The sequence below is a fragment of the Aethalodelphis obliquidens genome, unplaced genomic scaffold (assembly GCF_003676395.1).
Source record: "Aethalodelphis obliquidens isolate GAN/ISIS:26980383/991018 unplaced genomic scaffold, ASM367639v1 scaffold20, whole genome shotgun sequence".
NCBI lineage: Eukaryota > Metazoa > Chordata > Mammalia > Artiodactyla > Delphinidae > Aethalodelphis > Aethalodelphis obliquidens.
In genome coordinates, this window is record NW_020837964.1 from 28,571,264 (window position 1) to 28,594,230 (window position 22,967).

A 22,967-nucleotide genomic window follows, 5' to 3' on the forward strand; every position below is an offset into this window, starting at 1 on the left:
GAAATTTTATTCTTTTTGTTGCAGTGGTAAATGGGAGTGTTTTCTTGGTTTCACTTTCAGATTTTTCATCATTAGTGTATAGGAATGCAAGACATTTTTGTGCATTAATTTTGTATCCTGCAACTTTTCCAAATTCATTGATTAGCTCTAGTCGTTTTCTGGTAGCATCTTTAGGATTCTCTATGTATAGTATCATGTCATCTGCAAACAGTGACAGCTTCACTTTTTCTTTTCCGATTTGGATTCCTTTTATTTCCTTTTCTTCTCTGATTGCTGTGGTGAAAACTTCCAAATCTATGTTGAATAAGAGTGTTGAGAGTGGGCAACCTTGTGTTGTTCCCGATCTTAGTGGAAATTCTTCAAGTTTTTCACCATTGAGGATGATGTTGGCTGTTGGTTTGTCATATATGGCGTTTATTATGTTTCGGAAAGTTCCCTCTATGCCTAGTTTCTGCTGGGTTTTTATCTTAAACGGGTGTTGAATTTTTTCAAAAGCTTTCTCTGCATCTATTGAGATGATCATATGGTTTTTCTCCTTCAATTTGTTAATATGGTATATCCCATTGATTGATTTGTGTATATTGAAGAATCTTTGCAGTTCTGGAATAAACCCCACTTGATCATGGTGTATGATCCATTTAATGTGCTGTTGGATTCTGTTTGCTAGTATTTTGTTTAGGATTTTTGCATCTATGTTCATCAGTGATATTGGCGTGTAGTTTTCTTTCTTTGTGACATCCTTGTCTGGTTTTTGTATCAAGGTGATGGTGGCCTCGTAGAATCAATTTGGAGTGTTCCTCCCTCTGCTATATTTTCGAAGAGTTTGAGAAGCATAGGTGTTAGCTCTTCTCTAAATGTTTGATAGAATTTGCCTGTGAAGCCATCTGGTCCTGGGCTTTTGTTTGTTGGAAGATTTTTAATCACAGTTTCAATTTCAGTGCTTGTGATTGGTCTGTTCATATTTTCTATTTCTTCCTGATTCAGTCTTGGCAGGTTGTGCATTTCTAAGAATTTGTCTATTTCTTCCAGGTTGTCCATTTTACTGGCATAGAGTTGCTTGTAGTAATCTCTCATTATCTTTTGTATTTCGGCAGTGTCAGTTGTTACTTCTCCTTTTTCATTTCTAATTCTTTTGATTTGAGTCTTCTCCCTTTTTCTCTTGATGAGTCTGGGTAATGGTTTATCTATTTTGTTTATCTTCTCAAAGAACCAGCTTTTAGTTTCATTGATCTTTGCTGTTGTTTCCTTCATTTCTTTTTCATTTATTTCTGATCTGATTTTTATGATTTCTTTCCTTCTGCTAACTTTCGGGGTTTTTTGTTCTTCTTTCTGTAATTGCTTTAGGTGCAAGGTTAGGTTGTTTATTCGAGATGTTTCCTGTTTCTTAAGATGGGCTTGTATTGCTATATACTTCACTCTTAGAACTGCTTTTGCTGCATCCCATAGGTTTTGGGTTGTCGTGTCTCCATTGTCATTTGTTTGTAGGTATTTTTTTATTTCCTCTTTCATTTCTTCAGTGATCACTTCTTCATTAAGTAGTGTATTGTTTCGCCTCCATGTGTTTGTATTTTTTACAGATCTTTTCCTGTAATTGATATCTCGTCTCATGGCATTGTGGTCGGAAAAGATACTTGATACAATTTCAATTTTCTTAAATTTACCAAGGCTTGATTTGTGACCCAAGATATGATCTCTCCTGGAGAATGTTCCATGAGCACCTGAGAAAAATGTGTATTCTGTTGTTTTTGGATGGAGTGTCCTATAAATATCAATTAAATCTATCTTGTTCAATGTATCGTTTAAAGCTTGTGTTTCCTTATTTATTTTCATTTTGGATGATCTGTCCATTGGTGAAAGTGGGGTGTTAAAGTCCCCTAGTATGAATGTGTTACTGTCAGTTTCCCCTTTTATAGCTCTTAGTATTTGCCTTATGTATTGAGGTGCTCCTATGTTGGGTGCATAAATGTTTACAGTTGTTATATCTTCTTTTTGGATCGATCCCTTGATTATTATCTAGTGTCCTTCTTTGTCTCTTCTAATAATCTTTATTTTAAAGTCTATTTTGTCTGATATGAGAATTGCTACTGCAGCTTTCTTTTGGTTTCCATTTGCATGAAATATCTTTTTCCATCTTCTTACTTTCAGTCTGTATGTGTCTCTAGGTCTGAAGTGGGTCTCTTGTAGACAGCATATATATGGGTCTTGTTTTTGTATCCATTCAGCCAATCTGTGTCTTTCGGTGGGAGCATTTAGTCCATTTACATTTAAGATAATTATCGATATGTATATTCCTATTCCCATTTTCTAAATTGTTTTGGGTTCATTACTGTAGGTCTTTTCCTTCTCTTGTGTTTCTTGCCTAGAGAAGTTCCTGTAGCATTTGTTGTAAAGCTGGTTTGGTGGTGCTGAACTCTCTCAACTTTTGCTTGCCTGTAAAGGTTTTAATTTCTCCATCAAATCTGAATGAGATACTTGCTGGGTAGAGTAATCTTGGTTGCAGGTTTTTCTCCTTCATCACTTTCAGTATGTCCTGCCACTCCCTTCTGGCTGGCAGGGTTTCTGCTGAGAGATCAGCTGTTAACCTTATGGGGATTCCCTTGTGTGTTATTTGTTGTTTTTCCCTTGCTGCTTTTAATATGCTTTCTTTGTATTTAATTTTTGACAGTTTGATTAATATGTGTCTTGGCATGTTTCTCTTTGGATTTATCCTGTATGGGACTCTCTGTGCTTCCTGGACTTGATTAACTATTTCCTTTCCCATATTAGGGAAGTTTTCAACTATAATCTCTTCAAATATTTTCTCAGTCCCTTTCTTTTTCTCTTCTTCTTCTGGAACCCCTATAATTCGAATGTTGGTGCGTTTAATGTTGTCCCAGAGGTCTCTGAGACTGTCCTCAGTTCTTTTCATTCTTTTTTCTTTATTCTGCTCTGCAGTAGTTATTTCCACTATTTTATTTTCCAGGTCTCTTACCCGTTCTTCTGCCTCAGTTATTCTGCTATTGATCCCATTTAGAGTATTTTTCATTTCATTTATTGTGTTGTTCATCATTGTTTCATCTTTAGTTCTTCTGGGTCCTTGTTAAATGTTTCTTGCATTTTGTCTATTCTATTTCCAAGATTTTGAATGATCTTTAGTATCATTATTCTGAATTCTTTTTCAGGTAGACTGACTATTTCCTCTGCATTTGTTAGGTCTGGTGGGTTATCTTGCTCCTTCATCTGCGGTGTGTTTTTCTGTCTTCTCATTTTGCTTATCTTACTGTGTTTGGGGTCTCCTTTTTGCAGGCTGCAGGTTCGTAGTTCCTGTTGTTTTTGGTGTCTGTCCCCAGTGGCTAAGGTTGGTTCAGTGGGTTGTGTAGGCTTCCTGGTGGAGCGGACTAGTGCCTGTGTTCTGGTGGATGAGGCTGGATCTTGTCTCTCTGGTGGGCAGGTCCACATCTGGTGGTGTGTTTTGGGGTCTCTGTAGACTTATTATGATTTTAGGCAGCCTCTCTGCTAATGGGTGGGGTTGTGTTCCTGTTTTGCTAGTTGTTTGGCATAGGGTGTCCAGCACTGTAGCTTGCTGGTCGTTGAGTGAAGCTGGGTGCTGGTGTTGAAATGGAGATCTCTGGGAGATTTTCGCCGTTTGATATTATGTGGAGCTGGGAGGTCTCTTGTGGACCAGTGTCCTGAAGTTGGCTCTCCCACCTCAGAGGCACAGCACTGACTCCTGGCTATAGCACCAAGAGCCTTTCGTCCACACGGCTCAGAATAAAAGGGAGAAAAAGTAGAGAGAAAGAATTAGTAGAAGAAGAAAGGAAGGAAGGAAGGAAGAAAAGGAAGGAAGGGAGAAAAAGAAGAAAAGAAGGAAAGAAAGGAGGGAGAGAGGGATGGTGGGAGGAAGGAAGGAAGGAAGGAGGGAAGGAAGGAAAAAAGAAAAAGAAGCTAAAGTAAAATAAAATAAAGTAAAATATATTAAAGTTATTAAATTAAAAAATAATTATTAAGAAAAAAATTTAAAAAAACAACAGACGGATAGAACCTTAGGACAAATGGTGGAAGCAAAGCTATACAGACAAAAGCTCATATAGAAGCATACACATACACACTCACAAAAAGAGGAAAAGGGGAAAAAATCCTAAATCTTGCTCTCAAAGTCCACCTCCTCAATTTGGGATGATTCGTTGTCTATTCGTGTCAGATGCAGGGTACATCAAGTTGATTGAGGAGCTTTAATCCGCTGCTTCTGAGGCTGCTGGGAGAGATTTCCCTTTCTCTTCTTTGTTCTCACAGCTCCCAGGGGCTCAGCTTTGGATTTGGCCCCGCCTCTGCGTGTAGGTCACCTGAGGGCGTCTGTTCTTCGCCCAGACAGGACGGGGTTAAAGGAGCCGGTGCTTCGGGGGCTCTGGCCCACTCAGGCTGGGGGTAGGGAGGGGCACGGAGTGTGGGGCGAGCCTGCGGCGGCAGAGACCAGCATGACGTTGCACCAGCCTGAGGCCCCCCGTGCGTTCTCCCGGGGAAGTTGTCCCTGGATCCCGGGAACCTAGCAGTGGCGGGATGCACAGGCTCCCCGGAAGAGGGGTGTGGATAGTGACCTGTGCTCGCACACAGGCCCCTTGGTGGCGGCAGCAGCAGCCTTAGCGTCTCCCGCCCGTCTCTGGGGTCCGCGCTTTTAGCCGCGGCTCGCGCCCGTTTCCGGAGTTCCTTTAAGCAGCGCTCTCAATCCCCTCTCCTCACGCACCAGGAAACAAAGAAGGAAGAAAAAGTCTCTTGCCTCTTCGGCAGGTCCAGAATTTTCCCCGGACTCCCTCCCGGCTAGCCGTGGTGCACTAACCCCTTCAGGCTGTGTTCACGCCGCCAACCCCAGTCCTCTCCCTGCGCTCGGACCAAAGCCCTAGCCTCAGCTCACAGCCCCGCCCGCCCCGGCGGGTGAGCAGACAAGCCTCTCGGGCTGGTGAGTGCCGGTCGGCACCAATCTTCTGTGCGGGAATCTCCCCGCTTTGCCCTCCGCACCCCTGTTGCTGTGCTCTCCTCTGCGGCTCCGAAGCTCCCCCCCTCCGCCACCCGCGAAGGGGCTTCCTAGTGTGTGGAAACCTTTCCTCCTTCACAGCTCCCTCCCACTGGTGCAGGTCCTGTCCCTATTCTTTTGTCTCTGTTTTTTCTTTTGCCCTACCCAGGTACGTGGGGAGTTTCTTGCCTTTTGGGAGGTCTGAGGTCTTCTGCCAGCGTTCAGTAGGTGTTTTGTAGGAGTTGTTCCACGTGTAGATGTATTTCTGGTGTATCTGTGGGGAGGAAGGTGATCTCCGCGTCTTACTCTTCCGCCATCTTCCCCTCGTGCCCCCACTGATATTTCTTACTACAGTATTACTATGCAGGTTGCCAAATGGTGATTTCTTTCCTAATAAAATCATTTCTTTATTAGTTGTCATTCTACTGTAAAGAAAACCTTTCTCTCTCCCCACTCATTTATGTCAGTGTGAATTTAAGGATTACTGTTTATGTAATGGTTACTGTCGTTATGTTGATGCTCATATTGTCCCTGATTTGATCAAGAGGAGCCCCTTTAAGCTGACTTCTGTATCCTTTTAGCATGTCCTCATGTTAACTGAAACAAACTCGGTTTGCTCACAATGCACAGCAAAGCCAGTCTCCTGAAATCAGGTTGTGGTGAGGGAAAGTAGTTTATTCCAGGGCACCAGACAAGGAGAACGGGCTGCTCATGCCCAAAAGACCCAGGCTCCCTGATGGGTTTTAGGGAAGGGTTTTTAAAGGCAAGGTAAGGGAGAGGGTCACAGGGTGTGTGATCAGCTCGTGCACAGTTCTGATTGGTGCATGGTGAAGTAACAAGGTGAGGTCACAGGGGTCAGCATCCTCAATCTTCAGGTTCCAGCCGGTCTGGGGGCTACATGCTTGTGGTCAGCTTTTCTTATCTGGTGTGGGGGGTCTGGTTTCTATAAAACAGCTTAGGAATGTGTGTCAGACTTACCTTTACCATTGAAGCAGAACTGGGATTCCTTGTGACTGACTTATTAAGTTATGGCTACTCTCATCTGCCTGCCCTGTCTTTGTTTCTGCATTCTTTATTCCTCAGTCATTAGCTGCTGGGGCCTGCTCTTTGCTTCTCATGGAGGGCCTAGGAAGTCACAGCTTATTTCCATAGCCTCTTTTTCCAATCAGCAATAAGCAGGGAACACCAAGAGGTCTGTCACTGAGAAGGCCCCTACGTGGGTTTCACTCACTTTCACTCATCATTCTTATTATATCTTACTTCCTAGCAAAACAAGATTTTCCAGGGTTATCTTGTATTTCCTGTGCTCTAGACAAGTCACATTGATTCCTCTGGTTTCATTTCCACACCACAGGGTTCATTCTAGATTTCTCCTTTTCCATATTTGCAATGCCATTCTTCAACCCTGAGAAATCTGCCTTCCATTATTTTCAATATGTTTGTTTATTAAAACAACCCCTCCGTGTGGAATGATCTCACTTCGCCCATAGCATCCCCTCCCCTCTCCCACCTTGCCCGGATGCCTATCTTGCTCAGTCCTAGAATAACTATGCAGCCATTAAAAGAGATGACAGAAAAGACATTTGCCATGTAATAAAAGAAAAAGCCACAAAACAACCACTGTAGGATGCAATTTTTTAAAAAGCAAATACATGTATGTTGAAAAATACTGGAAGAATATATGTAAAAATTTTAGTAGTGATTGTCTCTGAGTCTACATATATGTTCTTCAGCGTTTTTAAGAGTTTTCTATATTGACAGTTTTATTTCTGTAATTATAAAAGAGGAGAAGTAAGTGTCATTTTAAAGCTGGAGGAGCTGACGTTATGGAGGAATAGCAGGTGGACTGATAGGGAGCGCAGAGTCAGATGTCCGCTGCTCATTGCCGCACAGGGACATTACGGTGTGCGCTGAACTATTGCAGATGCCCTGCTCTGCCATGACGACGAGCTGGAAGGACGCCGGATTGCCTTCATTCTTTACCTGGTTCCTCCCTGGGACAGGAGCTTGGGGGGCACCCTGGACCTGTACAACGTTGACGGTAAGACAAAGGCGTGCTCTTCAACACCAGCAGCCACTTCCGGGTCCTCAGGCGCTCTGTCTGTGCGCCTCGGGAGATGGAAGCTCTTCATTACAGTGGCGACTGCAGGGGGATAATTGCCAGCCCTGACAGCCACCTCTCCTGAGTTGTGCCTGAAATAATCATTACTCCAGAGATAAGTTAGAGCCGAGTTAAGATGAGGAATAGTCAGACCCTGCTTCTGAATGCTGGCCGTGGGAGGGTAGAGAACATGTGCAGCCACCTGGCTATGAATCTGCCAGGACCAGTGCCTCTGATAGGAGGTCAGGGTATTTTTTATTTTTTTAATGACTGACACCAGAGCTCGACTCCAGAAAACGTTCAGAACCTTTTCCAGCCTTCATCAGTAATAGAGGATGGTGGAGTAAGAACAGATATCACCTAGCAGAACTATATAAAACAGATGGAACGGGTGGCATATGGGGATCTGGAGGGGACATTTAGCTACCCTTAGAAATTGGCAAATTGTCAAGGTGAAACGAGGCGGCCGGGAAGTGGTTAATGACGATGAAGCACATTTACAGATGTGTTCTCGCCCCACGCAGAACACTTTCAGCCGAAGCAGATTGTCAAGTCTCTTATCCCTTCGTGGAACACACTGGTTTTCTTTGAAGTGTCTCCAGTATCCTTTCACCAGGTAAAGACTGTGAACCACAAATACATAGAGGGCCAAAGAGCATGCTTTTCAGTCGCCCGTTCTCTAAATGTGTGACGGCTTCCGGTTGGACTGTCCGGCCAGGTTGTTTTCACACCTAGTGTGAAGGGTCCTGAAATTAGTGAGCCTTGGCTGGTAATCTTCCCTGCTGGTCTTTGCATTGATGTGCTGCTGGTCTTGTCCTTTCAGGTTTCTGAAGTCCTGTCTGAAGAAAAGTCGCGTTTGTCCATCAGCGGCTGGTTTCACGGTCCTTTACTGACCAGGCCTCCCACCTACTTTGAACCTCTCATACCTCGGAGCCCTCACATCCCACAAGATGTAAGGATAAATTCCTGTTGCTGGGATTCTTGTCTTAGAAAAGCTGTGGCGTATCATTTGCTTTTCTGGTTTTAAAAGTGGCTCATCCTGCTAACAGAACTAGGCTTTGAGCTTGCCTTTCCACCCTTCTTAGATACACTTTTGATAGTGTCTGTCTAAGGCAGAGTTTTCCAGAACTTTATTTAACAAGGAGAAAATTATAAAGTGAAGATTTGCATATATTTTACTAGTGTAAAATGATTCAGAACAAAAGCAGTAGGAATTATTAACTCACCCTTTGCATCTGCTGCTTCTTTGTAGCATGAAATTTTGTATGATTGGATCAACCCTACTTATCTCGACATGGAGTACCAAGTTCAAATTCAAGAAGAATTTGAAGAAAGCTCTGAAATTCTCCTAAAAGAGTTCCTTAAGGTAGGCCAGCAAATCCTGTCTGATATACCACATTTGGCCTGCAGCCTTGCTTCCTGGGTGGGTGAAGAGGCATCACTGAGAGCTTTTGTTGCTTTTTGTTTTGTTCCTGGTTAGCATGTTTACATCATCCTCTTCTTCAAATGAAGTATAGAAATGATGATAATAGCTAACATTGGTATCAGTCGTATGTTAGTGGGTCGAGTCCCTTGGGTATTCCCCAGTTCTCTAGAATCTTAATCACGCACACTTTTTTAAAAATTATTTTATTTATTTATTTTTGGCTGCACTGGGTCTTCACTGCTGTATGGGGGCTTTGTCTAGTTGCAGTGAGTGGGGACTACTCTTTGTTGCGGTGGGTGGGCATCTTATTGCGGTGGCTTCTCGTTGCGGAGCACAGGCTCTAGACACGCAGGCTGTAGAGCATAGGCTCAGTAGTTGTGGCGCACGGGCTTAGTTGCTCCGCGGCATGTGGGATCTTCCTGGACCAGGGCTCGACCGTGTCCCATGCATTGGCAGGTGGATTCTTAACCACTGCGCCACCACGGAAGTCCCACATACACACTTCTATATTGGGGATGAGTGGTGTGTAGTTCCCGTCCTAGTCATTTGATGACTATGGTACTTACCAATTACTTTTAAATAACAGAAAGATTGCTGATTAACAAATTAGTAACAAATGTTTGAGAATGATGAGGTAGCACATTATAGTGGAGAGAGAACCAGGTTAGAAGTTAGAAGACCTTATTTTTTTTTAATAAATTTATTTTTGGCTGCGTTGGGTCTTCGTTGCTGTGCGTGGGCTTTTTCTCTAGTTGCCGAGAGCGAGGGCCACTCTTCCCTGCGGTACGTGGGCCTCTCACCGCAGTGGCCTCTCTTGTCGCAGAGCACGGACTCTAGGGGCATGGGCTCAGTAGTTGTGGCTCGTGGGCTCTAGAGTGCAGACTCAGTAGCTGTGGCGCGCACGGGCTCAGTTGCTCAGTGGCATGTGGGATCTTCCCAGACCAGGGATTGAACCCGTGTCCCCTGCACTGGCAGGCAGATTTCTAACCACTGCACCACCACGGAAGCCCTAGAAGACTTTATATTCACGTCTTAGCTCCGTGGTTTTACTGACCTGAGCAAATTACTAAGGTCTCACTTTTATTTCATCATCAGTTAAACTGGGATAATACTTGCCCTGCTCGTCTTGAAGAGTTGTTGTGAGGGCCAAATGAGATCACGTATGCGAGTGTGGTTTTTCCCAGGTGACCCTGGGTCCCATGGAATCAGTCCCAAGAGTTGGTGCCTCCTTGAAAAAAAGGTTGAGAGACACTACATACTGCCTCTGTCTCTGAATTATATAGCTGACATAGCATATTAAGGAATTTGAGAAGTATTAATAGTAAATAAACTTGTTTAACCCTATTTGATTCAGCTCACCTAAACCATCCTTTGGGATCCTCTTTCCTGTTTTACAACTGATAGGATTACTGTTTGTAGAATACTCTTGGGAAACTGCATTAAACAAGTACTTATAAAGGCTCTTCTGGAGACTGTTTTAACAGATTAATCAGCTTCTTGTACTACACTGGACTTTTTAAGTTTAGAATGCTGATTAAATCAAGGGAGTGAGCTGAGGCCTAAAGAATCTGTATTATTATATAGACATTTTCATTATAATAAATGCAGGAATTTGAGAGGTTTACCAATTTGATGTAAGACATACAACTACTTAAGGAAATGGCCCAAATTGACACTCAGGTGACTTGGCTAAAGCATGCTGACGATTTATCCAGTCTTTGCTCCGGCTTCAGCATATCAGGACTGGGGGAGGTTGTGTGAAAGGGATGAGAGTCACCCGGCCCTTTTAGGAATCAGCCAGCATGATTCCCCAGAGCTGCTGTACCTGCAAGACCAGTGTGGGATCATAGGGAGATCTGCTAACTGCTGCTTCATTTGCTCCTTTTCCAGCCTGAGAAATTTGCAGAGGTGTGTGAGGCTTTGGAGAAAGGAGATGTGGAATGGAGCAGCCGAGGTCCCCCTAACAAAAGGTAGAACCCATCATCCAAGACATTTGCTTCTGCATTCAACACCTGCCTGTTTGTCTGCAAGGCTCATCTCCAATAATAGGGCATTTGCCCTAATGATGTTTTGTTCCCAGGGACATCCAGTAGCAGGCCCTAACAAAACCTCATTATTGTAACAACTTGGACGTTAGTAAGCTATGCAGGGTTTAGGGAGAGAGATACAAAGCTAATGATCAGCTTTCATCCCATGAGCAATATTACATCTGTGGCTTTGATGAACACCTTGGCATCACTGCTTTCCAGGTTTTACGAGAAGGCTGAGGAGAGCAAACTTCCCAACATCTTGAAGGACTGCATGGCATTATTTCGCTCCGAGGCAATGTTCTTGCTGCTCTCCAACTTCACAGGCCTGAAACTTCACTTCTTGGCCCCTTCAGAAGAAGGTGAGCTTGAGGACAAAAAAGAGGGAGAAGCAGCCTCTGCTGCTGAGAACACTGAAGAAGGGCCTAGCCGCAGTTCTGAGCCAGAGAGCAGGCAGGTGGCCATCAGCAACAGCAGTCAGCAGAGCAATGAACAGATGGACCCAGAGCCAGAGGAAAACGATGCAAAGAAAGGTAAGCTGCTGTTACGTTCTGTCCTTCTTTTACTATTAGGTATTCACAATTCAGTCATTTATTCATTCAACAAACATTTCTTAAGGACCTACTATATGCCAGGACCTATTTCTGGAGCTGGAGAAGAAGACAGACAAGGTCTCTGCTCTCCCTGGCTTACAGTCTATTGATAGTAGGAGAAGACAGAGATTAAATGATACACGAACAACAAGAAAACATCAAATAAGGCTAGGTGCTCTGCAGGAAATCTGAATAGGGTTATGTGCTGAGGAATGACTGGGTGGCCTCTTAGGTGAATGGGCAATCTGGACCAGCCTGTCTGAGGAGCTGTCATCCAAGCTCAGATCTGAATGACAAGAAGGATCTGCTAGGACAGCATTCCGGGTAGGAAGAACAGCTAGTACATTTTATTAGGCTAACAGTAGTACAAATGGTGGAGAGAAATACGACTGGCTTTACCTAAACCTACTTTGAAACACAAGAACATAAAGAGGAAGGTGAGTGGCTTCTTTCTGCTAAGAACCAATATCAGCCTAAGAAAAACTTGCTTGAATTTGGACAGATAGGTAGAAGGAAATTATTAAAAGCAGAGGACGTTTAATCATCTACAAACAAGATGGAATGGACACATGACATTAAACTAGTAGAATGTACAACACCAAGAGCGAACCCTAACGTAAACTGTGGACATCATTATTGGTCAGTTTTAACAAATAAATCACACTAAGGCAAGATGTTAATAATAGCGGAAACTGATGGGGAGAGGCAGGGGTTGTGTGTGGCAGGAGTAGAGGAACTGTACTTTCTGGGAAACTTTTCTATAAACTGCTCTAAAAAGTAAAGTTTATTTAACAATAATATTCATGTTATTTTAGAGAAAATTTCTGGCAGCTAAATATATACTCCATCTGAAAATCATGGTAAAGAGAAATAGAAAGTCAACTTTTTTTCATTATAAGGCTTATATATTTAATAATATAATGGAGCAATAGGTCAGCTGAAGGTTTATGGAAATAGTTTCTCTTTAGTGCTATAACTATTCCTAATTATCATTCTTTTGCAATCTACAGTAGTATCAAGGTTATTTTTTTCTGGCCTTCTGTTGTTTTTTTTCTTAGAATCAAGTGTTCCCACATGCCAGGGGGAACTGAGGCATTGGAAGACTGGTCACTACACTTTAATCCATGACAACAGCAAGACTGAATTTGCCCTGGACTTACTTCTCTACTGTGGCTGTGAAGGTAAGAGGGACAGTCTCTCCTGAGTGACCCTCTCTAACTGAACCAAGATCACAAGTAATTCGCCTTGGCCAGGATCTCAGATCACAGGAGCTCTGCTGGAAGGGATCTTAGGGGTCATGAATTTCAGTCATCTCCCAACTCAAAGTACTATTTGTATCTGTGACCAAGGTATAGGAGATGAACTAAATCATAATTTCCATCTAATGAACCCCCCAGCACTTTTATGTAATTGTCCTTCTAGGTGTATTTTATATTTAGTTCTTATCAGTGTTGGTTGAATGATAAATTCAGGCTCATAAGTCAGAGTTGCTTCTACTGAACTCCCAGATCCCCGTTTTAAGCAGCATGGGATCAATGATTCAAACAGATCAATGTAACTCTTGCAGTGAGAGCTTTCTGAATGCTCTTTGTTTTCCCTTCATAAGGCTGGGAGCCAGAGTATGGTGGCTTTACCTCCTACATTGCCAAAGGAGAAGATGAAGAGGTAAGTTGCTTCTGATAGCAAACCATCCTTTTTTAGTTCTTGAAGACACTTTCATTCTTCAGAGACGCAACTTTTACGACCTTCTGCCAGTGTCTTTAGCTGATAAATCCACATTGGTCTGGCTGGCAGTGGTTCTAATTTCTAGTAGAAAGTATTCAGCATGGAATAAAGAGGCTAAAGGATAATCACTAAGCATTCTACCCAGCTAAAAGAAATTCCAAATAAATTAAGAGTCAGATGGTGCATTCCCATGAATCTTTCAATGTAGTAAGAAATAAATGCATTAGGTAAAACTTTTCTGGGTATGTACAGGAATGGGGCCTATTGGAAAATGTCTGGACAGCAAGATCAATAGCTCCTCCTAGTAAAGGATACTTTAAAGGATCCTCTATCGCCGGAGGCTGAGTATTTGATATGGAACCGTCTGTTTAAGAAAAGAGGTGAGAATATAATCTCCGTGTTCTGATGTATCACTGTATTTGCCTATTTCAGCTGCTAACAGTGAATCCAGAAAACAATTCTTTGGCCTTGGTCTACAGAGATAGGGAAACTCTGAAATTCGTCAAGCATATTAACCACCGAAGCCTAGAACAAAAGAAAACTTTCCCAAACAGAACAGGTTTCTGGGACTTTTCATTTGTCTATTATGAATAAGGTTGGGCAAAGCTGGAAAGAGGAGACCCTTCCTCAGTACTGGGACGTCTGGAAGAGTTAGGCATCGAGTGAAGGAGAGCTACAAGGTGAGCTGTGTGACAGCGTTCTTAAAGCTGTGTGTGGTTGTCCTTTAGTAGGGCTCGTGATGATCATCCTCAGCCTAGACCTTGAGCTTGGAGCTAGGTACTCATCTCTTGATGTAAAATTAAAAGGGGTTTTGTCTTTTTCTTTAATATTCAGTTCATTTTCCATATTGGCTTCTTCAGTGATTAAAAAACAATATGTGGTAAAATATACGTGACATAAAATGTATCTTTTTCAAGTGTCCAGTTCAGTGGCATTAAGTACATTCACATTGTTGTGCAGCCTTCACCACCATCCATCTCCAGAACTCTTCCATCTTACCCAGCTGTACCTCTGTCCCCGTTAAATAGTAACTCTATTTTCCCCTCCCCCCAGCCTCTGGCAGCCACCATTCTACTTTCTGTCTCTATGAATCTGACAACTCATATTCCTCATAAGACAAATAATAGAATGTCTGTCCTTTTGTGACTGGCTTATTTCACTCTGCATAAAATCTTCAAGGTTCATCCATGTTTCCAGTGACTTTTTTTTAAAATATGGACTCATGAATTTATGACTGCAGATTCTGTCCTTCCTAATTTCACAGGTTTAGAAGATTACAGAACCTTACACCCTGTTCATTCTGGGCCCATTGCACTTCCTCCCACTGCCTGTGGCTTTGTTCCACTGTGACTGTCTGTGGACTGTATAGACTAGGCGATGTGTAGTCTGTTCCCTTGGAAAAAGCCTGGCCTAAAACCACGTGGCCACAAGAAACTTCTGGTCAGTAAAGAAGATGTGCAGTAGTTTTCAGGTGCCCACTGCTCTTCCATTCTGGAGTTGTGCCTCCACTATGACTATATGATTTTCTAATCTCACATATGGCTTTCATTTCCTAAATATTGTAGGGTCAACTATCAAACTAGTTGCCTTTCTTGAAGAGATCAAATACTAAAGACCATGGCAAAATGCCAAGAAGCTGTCCATTTTGTTACATTCTTTTTCCCCTGAACTGTTCAAGGGGATTATATAACTGCTACCCATGTGCATGGGCGTGCATGGATAGGTGTAAGGTGTCACTGCATCTTTAGTAGAAAGATGCTATTCTCATTCCATTCCAGTGCTGTCTCCCTGTTAACTTCCTCTTTTCTTACGTGTATTATTAGGTATTGCAGTAGCTTTTATTTTGGATTTTACTCATTAATAGGAAAAGCATTTGGCTTTATCTTTTTTTAATCTCCTAAAACTTTGAACTTAAATGAAGAAAAAGTTGCACTTTCTTTTAGGTTGATGGTTTCAAAATTTTGATCTTGACCCCAGTCAGTAAAAAAAAGTTGTAGCACGCGTGCTCGTTGTATGGATATTTAGCTATACAGTTTACGCATGTACTAATATTCAGTATTAGTTGTTATAAAACAAACACTAATTTTTAAAAATTGAGCTAAAAAGAAATACCTAGCACTAGTTCTCATATTGTCTTTCCTCACCAACATGGGGGGGAGCACTTACATGCATACTGTTTTGGGGAGCACAATTTTTTAACCATAGTGTGGTGACACTCAAGTGGGATTACAAGTACTACTCTGTTGCTAATGGTTTAAATTTCAAAGCTTGTCTTTTCTTTTAAGTTCCTGCAGACTGAAAGTCATCCCTATAATATTACTTTCACTCACTTGCTTTCTGATGTGTTTTTGTTAAGTGCCAGCAAGAGGGGTGAAGTTCTAGTTAACACCGTCTTAGCAGCATAACCCCAGGAAGCCCCGGGGAATAGGGCTGAGCAGGTGAAACCACCATGTGTGCCAAGCTTAGAAAACAGTTTGAGACTCATGGTTGTAGGTAACATCTAAGAGTTCTGGAGCACTGAGTCTAAGTCGTAGCATCCTACACAAGCATGAAAATGTGTTTATTACATTCTCCTTAATCTCAGTGTGTTTATGGTCTGTCAACACAGCAGAATCGTCTACACACTACAAAAAAGGATTCTGGTGCCCAAGGGGAAAGAATCCCTGAGAGCCAGACTGTGGTGCTGCTGTTAGTTACATCATTTACAGTGGTACCTCTTAGACTGTGAAGGATGGTGTAACTCGCAGGTCAGTTTTCTCCACTGAAGGTACCCAGTGGTGAAGAAGTTGCTTTTCCTCAGCATTTCATTCTTCATCTTGACTTTTAGGGCCTAGAGCCGATGTTGACAACTGTTAAGTAGCAACAGAGGAATTAAAACATGGGCATCCTTTTTATACTTCTTGCAGAGAAAAGCTATGATATTCACCTGTAAAATATGTCATCTCTTAATTCTTATAATTCCTTTTAATAAAGGAAGATTTTTTTTCCCAAATAGCTTTATATATTTTTTTTAGATTATCTATATAATACATGTTTGTTGTGAAGAACACAACATGTAAAAATATGAAGTAAAGGTCACCTGGAATCCCACCATACTGTGATAGCCACTGTGTGCTATGTGATATAGCAACTTGGCTAGACTGAACTACATTTCCCAGCACTCCCTTCCCTCTGTTTCCAGTTAGGATGAGCCACACATCCTTGTGCGAGATATGGAGGGCCAGAATGAAGCAGTAGCCATTTTGTAGCTCACACACACTGTAGCTTACCTGCTGGCTCACCTTCTCAGTGTGATTCCACGTCTGCGCCTGCAACTGCTCCACCGTCCCTGGCTCTTCTTTCAGCTTCTCTGATGAAGGGTCTCCCCACACCATCAAGGTGAGAGGCAAGAACTGAGATTTTAATGTGCCCTTGTGGGCTCCAGCTCATGCCTCTGGGTTCCAGCTTGTTCCTGTTCTTCCCAACTCTACATCCTTTCTGACTGCCTGTCCTGTGGGCTTCAAGTTCCAGCATCAGACTAGAAAACTGACAGACTACACTTTGCCACTTCCTACAATTGTGTAAGGTCAAGTCCCCATGACACATTCCCCTTATCATGTTAACCATTATGTAAATAAGAACATTTTCAGAAAGTTACTTTGAAAGCATATTAGTATTTCTGTTAAGCAAAGGAAAAATAAAGTATTTAAGGAAGAACCCTATAAATCTAATTTCCCTCACTTAAAGATGTAGAAAAATGAAACGAAACCTACGAGAGAAAGAGGCTGTTACGTTTTGAACCTGGCTTTTCTACAGCTCACTGACTGCCTCAAACTCCTCTGAATGTGGTGTTTCTTTCCCATAGAATACTGAAAAAAAAATCAATGCTTGGGCTGCCTCTCCCAGACCAGCATTTCCTCAGCAAGTAAGTTTCGGCTGCGGTACCTCTTCAGTACCATTACATACTGGCCACTACTGCAACTGAATGAGAAAATCAAACCCTGTTAAAAGAGTCCTTGATAGAGAGAAATGATAGCGGCAGGCTCTCCAGCCTGCGTGAACTGGACATTCCTACAAAAACAGATAATTCCTTCTCTGACTGACAAAAAATCAGTCCACATAGCCAATTTTGAAAACTACTTGGAAATTGCCCATGTAGCTTCATGTCAGGAATAGTACATTTCTTTACCACACAAATAAAAAGACGACTCATGAGCTAGAGCATATAGTGTGGGCAGGGGTCGGATGGGGAAGAGGCAAAAATGCAAAACACCAGGCTGCAGTGGGTGTCTTACTGTACTTTAGTGTCAAAGTGAAACGAGATAATTTAGTTTTGTGATCACAGGACTCTGCACTGGCAGATTTATAACTGCTAATTATAAAATTTGAAATGTTAATAATGTTGAAAATCATTCTTGTAAAGTACTTCTAGGGTTGCTTAATAGTTGTAAAGTTCCTAGTTCTTTGATTTCTGAAGCCACTGACAGGCTTACTGAGGACAAACACTTCCCTGGGGGGCAGCAGATGCTTCTCTATGCTCAAGGCACTGGCTTAGCACCATGGGGAGGACAAAGCTGATTAAGATGTAGCCCCTGCTCTCACTTAATTGGGGATTGAGGTATATATAAACACAAAATGTAATAAGGGTTAAAGAATAGACATGGGAGAGGAAAGGTCTCCTGAGAGAGCATTTGAACTGAGCCTTGATGTAGTATTTGAACAGGCAGACATGGTGGGAAAGAATAAAGACCATACTCTCTCTAAAATATTGAATACCTGAATCTAGGGATAAGGGGGGTGACTTTAAAAGGGGTGCTTTAAAAATGACTAAAAAGCTTTCTCCCAGATACCAGAATCCTCAAGATCAGCTTTTAAATGAAGGCAGAGTGTTCACTTAAAGCTTCAACAAAATTCAGCAACAAAATAGAGCTTAAGCTGTAGCTTGTAGAAGGCACTCAGATTCTATCAGGACAGAAAAATACGGCAACAAAATAGAGAAGTAGCTGATAACCAAACAGTTGTTCTCTTCCCTAAGCTGAACATGACTTCTAAGAGGATAAAAAGGATGAATACTATGAACATTTTCATCTCATCTAGTCTTCACTCACTTGGGAGCAGTCTGAAATAGCAGAAAGGGCCATGACTACTTGGTTTCCAACTTCTACACTGCGACTTAACCAAGCTGTAGGACCCTGTAGAAAACATTCTGCCTGTCTGAGCTCAGAGATACTAATACCAAGAGGATTAAATTAATGTGAAAATAACCTATTTGTAATCTGTAAGTCAGGGCTATAAAAAATAATCTTGCTGCAGGTCGACTCCTTCAAGCCTTGTCCATGAATATTTTTAGGTGTAAGAAGGAAGTTTTGGGGCTGAAGTACAACAGAATGACCTTTAATGAGATGATTCTTTAAGGGTCCCTAAAAATGAATAATGCCATACAATTTAAAACCAGCACCAACTAGAGATTTTAATCTCAAAGGGTGTAAGTTAGACTATGGCTAAAACAGAAAAAGACCCCACGGTGGGACTTGCGTCTTGCCAGTAGCTCTGTGGCTCTGGCAAGTAATTAATCCCTGCGCTTCAGTTTCTTCATCTCTGAAGCAGGTATAAAAGATTACTACTTTGGAGATTACTGAAGATAATATAGTATATGTGGATGTCTTTTGAGCTTACAGGTTGAAAATGCAAAACAAAGGTATTAGAGGGGCCTAACAGTCTCATAAAAATTAGGGCTCCTTAAAGCTCACATTTCAGAAATAGAAGAGGTAATCCTAAGTGGCCAAACGGAGGAAACTATGAAGTTAACTTACCACAGAGGAAAGGCCTGTGTTCTGTATAGTCTCTTTGGGGTTTCATACAGGTCAGTATTCTGATGCAGAGAACAGATTCCTCACTAGACAATTTGAATAAAAGGATTACAGCCTGCCAGATAGTTTACAGAATTATTAAGGCTGTCGAATAAAAACCTGTAGGATGCAATTCCAGAATCTTTGCTCAAGTCTGTACTGCAGAACCAGGCTGCCAAAGCAGCTGCTCCTGCCAGATCAGGAAGCTGCTTGTGAAACCAGGAGGCACCCTTTATTGCATATATAAACATAGGACTGCCTCAGGCTGAGCCACTAAATCAGCTACCATTTACAGTTCCAGAACAGCATCACAGTGCTCCATTCAGGAGACCTCATGTGCAAAACCAGGAAGCTGCCACTCCAGCTTCAAGGTCCCCCAGTCATGCCAGCTTTTCTACTACCCAGAATCTATTTCTGCTACACCGGCAAGCCTCAGAGACAGAGTTTGGCTCCAGAACCACGCTACATTTGCTATAATCCACACTGATCAAATACATGCCCGATATCCCATTTATCTCAGTTCAAATTTCAAGTCTCATGTGATTGCATCTGAAACGCAAGCTGAATCAAACCTGGATCACCAGCTGAAAACGAATTGGAGAAACTTCTGTTTTAGCTCCCTGCTCTTCACAGGAAAGGGAAGTCACACTAGAAGAAAATTGGAACAGATATTCTGAGCGAAACCTCCATAACTGCATTAGACTTCACTCTCACTTCTCCACATTCAGCTCTGAAAATTCCAAACATTTTTTTGTTATACAGAGAATTATATATATGGCCCATCTTTGGACCAAAGTCTAGAACATTCCTACTGTAAATAAGTTCTTAATAAGTATATATTCAATAAAATGACGTGAGGTTTAAAAAAAAGGGGGCACAAATTGAATATCCAAATTTTTGTTTTTCTCCACATAACACAAATGGCTTTATGCAATTCTGATGTGGTGATTTTACAATCAGTAAACACATAGTGCAACACCTTTAAATTTTAATGAAAAAGATAATCTACTTTCATTACAATTTCAAGAAAAAAGATGCATCTACACACTGACTTTACATATGTACAGAAAAACTGGACTTTGAAGCCCTAATGTTTCAAAAGTATTCATTTCCCTCCATACAAACGTAGTGTATTCTGCAACAGTACTACTGATTTTAAAAAAAGAAAGTGAATACACTTTTCAGATGCAATGCTTTGTCTTTCATTTGTACAACTCACCAAGGTGGTTTTCGCTCTCAGAACCTTGGGTTCACCGGGATGTGATCCAAAGCAAACCAGCCTAGAAGTTTAAGGAGAAACCCCTTCTAGCAACCTAGTTACCTATTCTTTCCTCTCCTATGAAGAAGCTGTCCCCACCCGCATGATTCGGAACAGCGTGTTGATGTTGTTGCTTCGAATCGCATCCCGACAAGCAGTGATCACCTGGTTCTTTGGTTTTCCAACTGTAAGAGAAGAAACATCAAATCCATATGAGCCAAAAGATTATTAAAAGTGAGATTATGAATCAGAGGCTATCTATAAAGACAACATAAAACTAGGGTAGAAAAGAGTTATAGGTAAGTACAAATTTAACAGATTTATCTTACCATTCCCTAAAAAAGATACATACCCTTGTAAGGGACTTTATCACAAACACAAACCAAGCTTAGAAACTATCTCACACCTAGAAACCAAGAGACAGTTTTAGAAATAATCTTTGCTAAGTGGATATGAGCTTTGATCCTTTTCTATAAAAGGAGGTCAAAGCACTGACCCAAAACAGCAGATTCCAAGTATAAATCTCTGGCTGATATTTCTGCTTCCTTTGGTTTATTCTGTTGTTCTTTTTGTAAATTTTAAGTTGGACACTTAACTCATTAATTTTCAGTCTTTTTTATTTTTTTCTAATAGGAGTATTTAAGGCTTTCCTCTTGAGTATATGTCACTAGGTTTTTCTTCAGAGGATGCAGCAAGATCTAAGAAAAGATGCTGAAAGTGTTCTTTCCCTCTGAAGTCTGCAGACTAAAGCCAAACAATAGGCTGACTGCAACTCAAGTGAACGGTGCTAATAACTTCAGTATGAAAGGCATCTTTATAGATACAAGCCCTGATACGAATTCTTGAAGCTACCACCATCTTCAATGGTTCTCACCCCAAAATTACAGACGAAATACAGTGCTACAAACAGAGACTTACCACGTAGACGACCTGCTCTTTGAATCGCTTGATTTACTGCTTTGAGGCTTCCCAACAGCTCTGTGTGATTGTTAGAGCGAATTTTATATCCATTGAGCAAGTCTTTATTAAGGTCATATAGTTCCATATAGCGATTCTTCATTGTTCTCCTGTGTACATCAAGAGAAATTTAACACCACTGTACCTCAGTATGGCAGGCTTAAATGAAAAGACCTGCAAACTTCTTAGACATTAAAAAAAGGAACAAACCAGATTTTTATCTGTATTGTCATTAAAACAGGGTAACTGCTAAAGTCTGCTTTGAAAACATTGAGAATTTTCTATGAAATACTCTGCTGCTTCCAAATAAATGGAAGACAAGTGGCCTTCCTTGGTTATTGATCCATGGCTTGTTTGAACTTAGGAACCAAGAATTATCATGCCCATGATATGAGGGGTGGGGAAAAGTGAGTAAGGTGATAGGCTATCTTCCAAGCTTCAGATTAATACTGACAGTTTCTTGTAAAGTTAAACATATACTTACTATACAACACAGCAATCACATTATGCCACATTTCACCCAAAAGAAATGAAAATATGTCTGCAAAAAACCTGTATGCAAACGTTTATAGCAGCTTTATTCTCAATCACCAAAGTCTGGAAACAACCCAAATGTCAATTAATTGGTGAATGGATACACAAAGTATGGATATCCATACAATAGAATACTATTCAGCAATAATAAGGAATGAACTACTGATAACTTGCGACGATATGGATGAATCTCAAAGGCATTACGGTAAGTGAAAGAAGCCAGACCCAAAAGGCTATATATTTGTATGATTCCATTTATATGACATTTAGGAAAAGGTAAAACTATAGGAAGAGAAATTAGATCAGTGGCTGCCAGGGCCTGGAGATTAGGAGAGGTACTTGATTCTGGTAGTATAAATTTCCCCAAATTTATTGAACTGTAAACCTAAAAAGGGTGAATTATCTACATGTATATTATAAATTATATATCAACTAACCTGGCTGTAAAAAATACAATGTATATTTGATAGTCTCTAAATGAAATATAAATAAATCAAGAAAAAAGGAATTTAGAGGTTGCTGGTCACCTCTCTCCAGTTTAGCACAGTCAAATGCCTAAAGCCAGCAACATCTCTTTCACTTAAAAAAAAAAAAAAGCCAGAGAGAGAAAAAAAGGAGGAGCTCTATAGATAAAGTTGGCAAAAAAGGCAAAAATCTTACATACCTCAGAGAAAACAACTGGAAGAAAATGAACTGGAAAGAGGTAAAACTATCTCAATTTACAAATAATACAGTGTATCTCTGGAAAAACTAAACTATAAGATAATTCAGTGAAGTAGTAGACTACAAAATCAACACAGGAAAATCAAGTGTTCATATAGACAAACAAAAAACCAGTTAGAAGATACAATGTGGAAGAGCGAGCCTATTTACAATTGCAAAAAGAAAATACTACACCTAAACTTGACAAGTAACGTCTGATACCTACATGAACAAAACCATAAAACTCCTGAAACACATAAACATGCCTTGAACAAAATATAAAGACATACCACATTCTTAGTAAGACTGAACATCACTGTAACAATGTCAATTCTTCCTAAGTTAATAAATTTAATGTGATCCCAGTAAAACTACCTACTTTTTTCTGGAGCTAAAATAACTGATAAAGTTCACAGAACAAACAAGCATGAGTAGCCCGGAAAACCATGAAAAAGAAGAGCAAAAGGGTTGGGAGAGGGGCACCTAGCCATACCAGACATTAAAACATACAAAGCATTTTTAAGAAAAGAATCGCACTGTCAAATGAAGAGACAAGTCGGACGGATAGAGCAATATAGAAAATCCAGAAATAGACCCACTGCATATGGAAATACATTATATTATTATAAAGGCAGCATCTCAAATCAGTGGGAAAACAGGCTTTTAAAGTAGTATTACTGAAACAATGTGACAGTCACATAGAAAAAGATAAAACTGAATTTATAACTTACACTGAACATCAGGATAAACTCCAACTGTAACAGACTTAAATGTAAATATACAAAATAAAAGAATTTCTCTACAAATGGGAAGTAAGGAAACTTTTGTA

General features: G+C 41.1%; 2 protein-coding genes across 5 annotated transcripts in view; one reads left to right on the forward strand and one right to left on the reverse strand.

Annotated features, from left to right (window-relative positions):
* The window catches only part of OGFOD1 (2-oxoglutarate and iron dependent oxygenase domain containing 1), a 25,636-nt gene extending 11,860 nt beyond the window's left edge, over positions 1 to 13,776 (forward strand). The window contains exons 5-13 of one of the 2 annotated variants that reach the window (XM_027119870.1): positions 6,912 to 7,028; positions 7,613 to 7,704; positions 7,912 to 8,040; positions 8,341 to 8,454; positions 10,405 to 10,484; positions 10,764 to 11,074; positions 12,193 to 12,315; positions 12,741 to 12,799; positions 13,292 to 13,776. In XM_027119870.1, the coding sequence (XP_026975671.1) occupies positions 6,912 to 7,028; positions 7,613 to 7,704; positions 7,912 to 8,040; positions 8,341 to 8,454; positions 10,405 to 10,484; positions 10,764 to 11,074; positions 12,193 to 12,315; positions 12,741 to 12,799; positions 13,292 to 13,453 (1,187 nt within the window). In that variant the 3' untranslated portion in view covers positions 13,454 to 13,776. The remainder of the gene's footprint in view (positions 1 to 6,911; positions 7,029 to 7,612; positions 7,705 to 7,911; positions 8,041 to 8,340; positions 8,455 to 10,404; positions 10,485 to 10,763; positions 11,075 to 12,192; positions 12,316 to 12,740; positions 12,800 to 13,291) is intronic. The other variant, XM_027119871.1, reaches the window with a different exon arrangement.
* Positions 13,777 to 19,657: 5,881 nt separating this feature from the next.
* The window catches only part of BBS2 (Bardet-Biedl syndrome 2), a 31,558-nt gene continuing 28,248 nt past the window's right edge, over positions 19,658 to 22,967 (reverse strand). For all 3 annotated transcript variants that reach the window (XM_027119868.1, XM_027119869.1, XM_027119867.1), the window contains 2 exons: positions 20,864 to 21,012; positions 19,658 to 20,130 (listed from right to left, as the gene is read on the reverse strand). In XM_027119868.1, coding sequence (XP_026975669.1) covers positions 20,024 to 20,130; positions 20,864 to 21,012 — 256 coding nt within the window. In that variant the 3' untranslated portion in view covers positions 19,658 to 20,023. The remainder of the gene's footprint in view (positions 20,131 to 20,863; positions 21,013 to 22,967) is intronic.